Source organism: Hydractinia symbiolongicarpus, chromosome 2 (assembly GCF_029227915.1).
Source record: "Hydractinia symbiolongicarpus strain clone_291-10 chromosome 2, HSymV2.1, whole genome shotgun sequence".
NCBI lineage: Eukaryota > Metazoa > Cnidaria > Hydrozoa > Anthoathecata > Hydractiniidae > Hydractinia > Hydractinia symbiolongicarpus.
This window is the reverse complement of record NC_079876.1, coordinates 16480260-16488028: the sequence shown is the minus strand read 5'-3', so window position 1 is coordinate 16488028 and position 7769 is coordinate 16480260. Positions and strand designations below refer to the sequence as shown.

The following is a 7769-nucleotide window of genomic DNA, read 5'->3' as shown; positions in this document are numbered from 1 at the left end:
TTTCTAAAGTTTTTACCAGTGTTGCTAATGATTTTGTATCTCCATTATGATGATACAATTATCTTTTTTGTCATTTCAGATGATTCTTCATTCCAAAAGTCTTAAATATAATTGTAAACACAAGCTTTCACTTTATTATAGACAACAACATTGTTGGTTACGTCAAAAATTTATTCTCAAAAAAGTCCAGAGTTTTGCGTAGCTGCTTTTTTATTATTTAGTATAGAGCTTAGCGTTTGTACCGAACAAACAAACAGCTCTAGCGTATAAAGTCCGTTATTCGATCATTGGTAAAATAGACTTTGGAAATTATTCCAATGTTTCTCACCTTGGAAAAAACACCTAACACAATTAAGACGTAAATCACGAAATTAGGAAGTTTCAGCTGATTCTTTTTTTGCTCAACTGTCCACCTTGTTTACCTGCATTTTTGCAAAGTTGTTTTATGGATTAAAAAGCATGAAGTAATGTGGCAAGCGGAGTCGCCAGATCGTCGCTGGAGTGGTTTGTTTAGACAATAAAATAATATAAAGATGGTGACTTTTTTTCCTGCCGCTATGCTTGTAAAGATATTTGAGAATCACATCCAAGCTGCTACTTTTTATAAATTCCTGCCTTTTATAAGTGATTTTTCTTTTCTCATTTGCAAATTTGTTACTCAAAGTCGCAGTAATATGATGTTGCGATGGTACAAACAGGACTTCCCTATCCTTTCGCTTACCCAGTGGTGTATCTTTATTCAAGGTTGTTAAAAATAATTTACTGAAAGAAAAAAAATATATATTACTGATATTTTTTTATTGTAAAAGTTCTTTACAGTGTTTTTTTAATCTTAATCGACATCACCCTTTATATATATATTTATATATACCCCCTACGATAAAATATTCGCACAAAAGCGTAGATAGTTAAAAGTTTTCTTGTTTCAACAGCCAGAATTAAGTTTTGCGATTAGGACTTACGGAATTATGCTAATTACGGAATTAAAAAAATTTATGTTAATATGAATTCAACTTTATAATACCTATGTATTGATAAGGTTTGAATGCACATCCCTTAACACGTCTAGAATTACTGATAACAAAAAATGTCAAATTTTGCTGTTACTTAAATATGACATAATTTATGCAGCATAAATAAATTTGAAATTCTTTAAATGTGAATATCTTGAAAACGAAAGAAAGCTTTTTAGAAAATTAAAAATACTGGCAGTTTAAACCGTCCGGGAGTGTTTAAACCGTCCCAGTTTTTTCTTTTTCTCGCATCGGCAGATTTTAACCGTATTTTAATTGATTGATTGGATTTTGTGTTTAAACAGAGAGGTTTTCTTGTTTATATTTAATTTCTGAAAAAAAAATTTACTTCAGTATTTTTGGCGATAAAATAAGCTACGGTCTGTATAATATATTAAATATCATTAAATCTAGGGTTTGTTCTAACGAGGGAACAGAGACCACACGAGGGGCTGTATTTGTTAAAAAATGCTAGGTAATTAGTACCTCTAAAAAGTCATTGTTGTTCCTTAGGCTGGCTTTATGTACTATAAACTAATATGCTTCTGTGCAAAATTTTGAAAGATATAGCTAGCTAGTTCAAAAGGTTTGAAGTTTATTTTATTAAAAACTTTGAGTTAAAAGCGAAGCTAGGTACTTATATCGAATAAATCATGGATATTCAATATATGTAGGGAAATCTTCTGTCATTTTCAGTTATATTTGTATGCCCAATAAGATATTTAAGATGACTAAGTTGTTGTTTCTTGTCCTCACTGATCATAAACTTTTCCACCGTCATTATATCCACTTTCAGGTAAGTTACTAAAGTCGAAAACCAAGAGCTGTTTCGTAGCCTGTTAACGGGGATTGATGATAAAACGATTTGGGTCTTCTACTTGCTACGGCCAGTGTATTTTTCACTTCTAGTAGCATTTCACTTGTGTTTTTATTTTAATAGCGAAATATATCTATCTCTTTTGTATTAATAAACTAACCAAGTATGGCAATAAACTAACCAAATATGGCAATAAACGTCAGCATATGACATAAGATATAATGGAAATGAGGATATTTTCTTGTTAAGCACATGTATCTTCATAAAAATCATCAAGCTCTACTTAATTTCTAAAATTATTGGGAGCCGGACGTGATGACACTAAAGTCGTTACCGGAAGCTAAACCGCAGAGAAAAAGTGTTCGTTGACGGCAGATAAATGAGCATTTTTAACAGCCTTACCGGTCACAGGGGAAATTTCTAGATGTTATTTTCAAATGACGGTTATGTAGCGTTGCAGCTTCTACACTTATATTCATTAACCACAATTGAAAGCAAAGCCTTAGGAATACGGTTCTAAAATTTTAAAAATGTTGACAAACGAACCGGGGAGCGAAACGCCACTTTAAGACTGCACGTAAGAGATTTATTAACAGAGTTGACCAGTCTAGTGCGTAGTTATTAGGACAACGTTCCCAAAAATATGGACAACGGTTTTTATTCTACCGCACAAGTTTGAGACTTCTCTACAAGAACTTTATCTAAAAACATTTTTATACACCTATCGATAAATTTTCAGTTTAAAATATTCAATAATGCTTGATAGCGTACAACATCCTATGAATGTTGACACCAACCTCGTCCCCAGGGTCCTGTGACTTCTGATCCGTTATTAAAAAGTGGCCACTATGGAATTCATTAAAACGTAAAATGCTCTGGGATCGAAATTGTGTTGACATAACATATTCAACATTTTGTTCTGTCGTTATACGACACCATAGTACAACATGTCTGTGCACAAATTTCGCACGTCAAAATTACATTAAATATAGCAACCTCGTCCCCTCTTTGTAGCAATCTCGTATATATGGCCTTCTAAGGTGAAAACCGAAAATCGGATTAATCACGTGACCAAAACATGGGAAATGATTATCCTTGATGAAACAAAGTTGTGTTGTAAGTTTCAAGTTCTAAGGATAATCCTAACAAGAGTTATTATATTTTCCCCGTTATAAGGGTTTCATAGAGATTTTTAGGGGTAGTTTCGTGTTATAGTCAATATCAAAGCCTCTGAAAGGCATGGGACCTAAAAATTAGGCATGCAGGTGTCTAATAGATAAATATTGAAAGTAAGAAGTGTAGCCATGCAGCATAGCGTTAAGGAGTTATTAAGAAAAAACCGTGCTCATATTGCCGTCACGCTTCAACTAATATACTTGTTTTGAATTAATTAGAACAAAGTACTTATAAAAACTTGTATCAAACTTGTATCAAACATAAGGGATTTACCAAAACGGCATTTTTTTAAATATTTTATTTTCGTCTGCAGGTTAATATTATTTTTGATGCGCATAATTTTATTTTGTTTTAACTGCTATTTTTTTTCTTTATAAGCATAGTGTACGTTTTTTTCAGACTTGAAAGTATGACTGGTAGCCTTGTGGTAGAGCGTTCGCTTCCAGTGCGTGAGGTCTTGGCCGAGTCATGCCAAAGACTATAAAAGTGTGAATCGATACTTTCTGCTTAGCGTTGAGCATGAGAGTGGGATTTTTATCTTAGGTGTCGTTGCCTGGAGCGATTGCAGTGCTTGCACGGTTTTCGTAGCTGGAATGACATCTTTAGGCGGACTAGAATCCCTTTCTGAGGGCCCTTGTTGATAGCAGTACCAAGAGGAACTGAAGAGGCTATCCTGGGTAAATAATTTCAATAATGATAATAATAATGGAGTTGAGGAATAAAGTGCCCCCCATCTGTAAATTCTGACAGAATTATACTTAGATACAAAATTTGCCAGTGTGCAATTTTAAAATTAGAGAAAATAAATACTGATACTGACAAAACCTTCAAAAAATACGATATTTATTTGCGATATTTCATTTATTCATTTATTTATTTATGTCGTATATTTCGTGTATTTCTCATATTTCGTATATTTCGTTAAACTGCCGAATGAATTTGCATGCCAGTAATGTTATTTTTACTAGTAATCTCTAATCTCGTGCCCCATTCTGTTTAGCACTTTTCCGTACTTGCAAAAAGTGGCTACAATGCATAGATCAGTGACCGCTTCATGGCAGTAGATCTAAAATAAAGACAGAAGAGTTTACTTTCCTCCAGGATTAAAAGCAATACAATTTCATAAAATTTCCATACTAGTACGATAATCAGATCATTCAAAGGACGGACAATTTTGTGGCACTTTGTAATATCCGAAATTTTTACCATAGAATATTCTCTCGTATATTTCTGCGAATGTTTCTAAACACTTTTTGTATTAAATATTTATAGAAGAGATGACAATTACAGCTACATGTTTTTTCCAGTTAACACTGCACATAGAAATAAATTCTAACAGGTGACATTTCTATTGCTTATCCAGGTTTTTACATTATTGTAGTTCGCTAAAGCGATAATTCAAGTAAATCAAATAACCAAAAGTTTAACGTAATTGGGGTATATCTATCTCAACTTCTGACTCTTTATTCTCTCCGATAACTACGTCACATTATTTATAAAATAATGCGTACTTCAGTAGTCGCCATATTGTAAGTATTAACACAAGAGGCAAGACCCCGTGCATGCTCCAGTTTATTTCCAGTTCATAAGACATCAGCAACGCAACGTTCGATATGTTGGTAGCTGATTTATTCCAAAAAGACAAAGTTATTGAGTGTTGAGATTCTCACGAGAAACTTCTAGAACAGACTTTTATGTTTAAAAAAAAGATGGGTAACACAATTAATGTAAACAAAATGGAATAGACAGTGACTAAAAAAGGTTAACACGAAAATACATGCATATCATCAAAATATCCACGAAATACTCAGTATTATACGTAGTATTTAAATTCGTGTGAAAGAAGCTAAAAGTGTATGTATGAATCAAGAAAAAAAAAATCTTATGGTCATCATCTGTAAGGGATTATTATTATTTTTATTATTATTATTAATTCGAATTTATATACAGGATGAGTATTCATTAAACAAATACTGTTATAAATATACGTCCTGTACAAAATGTGAGAAGGTGGGATTGCAAAGTGCGACCAAATGGGTTACAAAGTGCGATGGAATTGCAAAGTGCGACGAAATTGGATTACAAAGTGCGATTGAATTACAAAGTGCGACAAAATTGGATTACAAAGTGCGATTGAATTACAAAGTGATACAAAATTGGATTACAAAGTGCGATTGAATTAAAAAGTGCGACAAAATTGGATTACAAAGTGCGATTGAATTACAAAGTGCGACAAAATTGGATTACAAAGTGCGATTGAATTACAAAGTGCGACAAAATTGGATTACAAAGTGCGATTGAATTACAAAGTGCGACAAAATTGGATTACAAAGTGCGATTAAATTACAAAGTGCGACAAAATTGGATTACAAAGTGCGATTGAATTACAAAGTGCGCAAAAATTGGATTACAAAGTGCGATTGAATTACAAAGTGATACAAAATTGGATTACAAAGTGCGATTGAATTACAAAGTGATACATTACAACGACACGATGTGTCCCTCATCAAATTTTAAGTGGGGATAGCCCATGTTAGTCCCACTCTTAATGCTATTGATACCTAAACATGCCTTACAATTTAACGCTATTAATAACTGTGTGACTTACATGCATAAAATAGTTGGGATAGTTTTTGTACGAAGGCGTTAATATTGTCTAAATGTACGCCCTTTCACGCCTTTTTATATCTTCATGTATCTTTCTATATATTCATGAACATGATGTAAAAATATAGACAAAATATGCTACAGATAAGCGGCATTTCGCGGTAAAAGTGATATTAAAATTTTGTTTAATCTTTTGTGTGTATTTGGTGCCTTAAATAGATTTTGTCCCAGGTCTAAAGAACCAAAAGAATCGAATTTAACTATTAACCAAATGATAGCGCTTTAAAACTAAGTTTTTTGCCTCAAAAAAACTGAGCTGGTGAATTGTTTTCGCAAATTTGGGATAAATCTAAAACTTGCTGATGTCAGCATTATGTTTTTTTTAAAAAATTCTAACTTCATTTACGTTTTTGGGGGATTTTTGTGTAGGTGAATAATTTAATACGTTTCCAGTTCTTGGTGAAAATTCCAACATGCCTTCTATTACCCATTACTCATGATCACTAAACTTTAAGTTATCAAGATGGAGCCCATATAAATAAGAATTGAACTTCTTATGCCCACCAGCGCTCAGGCTGACCAGCATTGAGGTGGGAGGTAGCTAAAAAGAAACCAAGTTCAAAGTCGAAAGATCTTCAGGGAAAAAAATAATGGAAATTTGGGGTTCTGCGAATAATTGCTATAGAGGCTAAGACTCAAGATATTAAATATAACTCGTATATTTTGTCATTAACGTGTAGCAATAGAGAAGGATTTGTATTCTAAAAAATACTTTTGTACGAATATGTATATTAAACCAATACACATTACACTAGCAATACATATTAATTATCGCACGAGTAACTCCAAAGTCCTCTTTTGCATCTCCTACCACCGCTGCAATTCTTATCCGAACAACAACTTGACAAATAGCCTCGGCATCCATTGCAGTTCTTTACACTTGAGCTGCAGTCTTTGGTAACAGTGCCGAAGAAACCACGACGAGGGTCTGCAACTCGATTGTCTATGTATAAAGGTTTTAAGGTAGCGAAAAATCAAATTAATGTATTTATTAATGTATTTACTTTTACATACTTATTCCTGCATCAGCGTATCCTCTTCTATAGCCTTCCTCGTATGTTGGAGATTCAGCTTCTAAATGACGAGGAAAATTAATTACAACGCTGAAAAAAAATTACTACAGTCAAATACGCTAAGACGACTATAGTGACCGACCTTAACTATTTTTGAATACTATCATTAACACTTAGACACCAAAGTACGCCGTATGGCGTCTCAGCAGTGTGGAAATACCGAAATTCCGTCTTTTACCCATAACTTGTGTTTACTCAACTTTAAAATATCAAAATACAGACCCACATAAAAGATAGTTAAATTTCCCATCCGGCGTGCTCAGCCTTACCAGCATTGAGGTGGGAGGTGGCCTTAAATCGGGTTTAAAGTCAAGGATTGTTGGTGTTTCTTCAAAAAAATAGTGTGAACATATTTTCTGTTTGTTTATCCTTTCAAAGCTATGTTACTTCTATTTAGTGCCAAACAAAGTTTTTACATACCTCTGCGTTCTGGATAGGTATTAAAAGCGGATACCGTTGCAATAACCGCAATCATCACCACAAAAATAATCTTCATCTAAAAAAAAGAGAAAGCTTGATTTAAAACTTGAAATACTACATCTACAGCTTTACCTAGAGACATAAATATTCATACCTTGGCACGAATCTTGTACTTGTAGTTTCTTCACGACTTTAGCCCCCTTCTGGTTGAGTGTTCTCTGTTTCTCTTCTGTATTTATGGTGCCAAAGTTTAATGAAGCTTGAAGTAGCTTGCAGAGGTGTAGCAATAACCAATTAAAACTGCCAAAATATGCTATTCTGTTGCTGGATATCGCGATAAAGTCCTATTTCTTGGATTATCTTATTAATAAATGTTGGCGTCACGCCACATTAAATAACCTACAAAATCCTTAAATTTATAATAACAAATTTGATGATGTTATCGTTAAGACTGTCAAAGTGGATAAATTGTTTGTCGTTCTAATTTGTATTAACATTTAGGATTATAATATTCAGTAATACTATTACCTATACCTTAAATTGGTAGCTTTTGATGATTCCCGAATGTTAGATTTTAAGGTACAGGTAATAGGAATAATGAAA

The 7769-nt window shown here is 33.2% G+C and overlaps 1 protein-coding gene across 1 annotated transcript; it reads right to left on the bottom strand.

Annotated features, from left to right (window-relative positions):
- Positions 1-6385: 6385 nt before the first annotated feature.
- On the bottom strand, positions 6386-7510 carry LOC130629681 (uncharacterized). Its single transcript, XM_057442987.1, has 4 exons — positions 7321-7510; positions 7167-7242; positions 6688-6747; positions 6386-6616 (listed from the first exon to the last, which is right to left on the bottom strand). Exons 2-4 carry the CDS (start codon positions 7240-7242, stop codon positions 6438-6440), a joined length of 315 nt encoding a protein of 104 aa, XP_057298970.1. The 5' UTR covers positions 7321-7510; the 3' UTR covers positions 6386-6437.
- Positions 7511-7769: the final 259 nt, after the last annotated feature.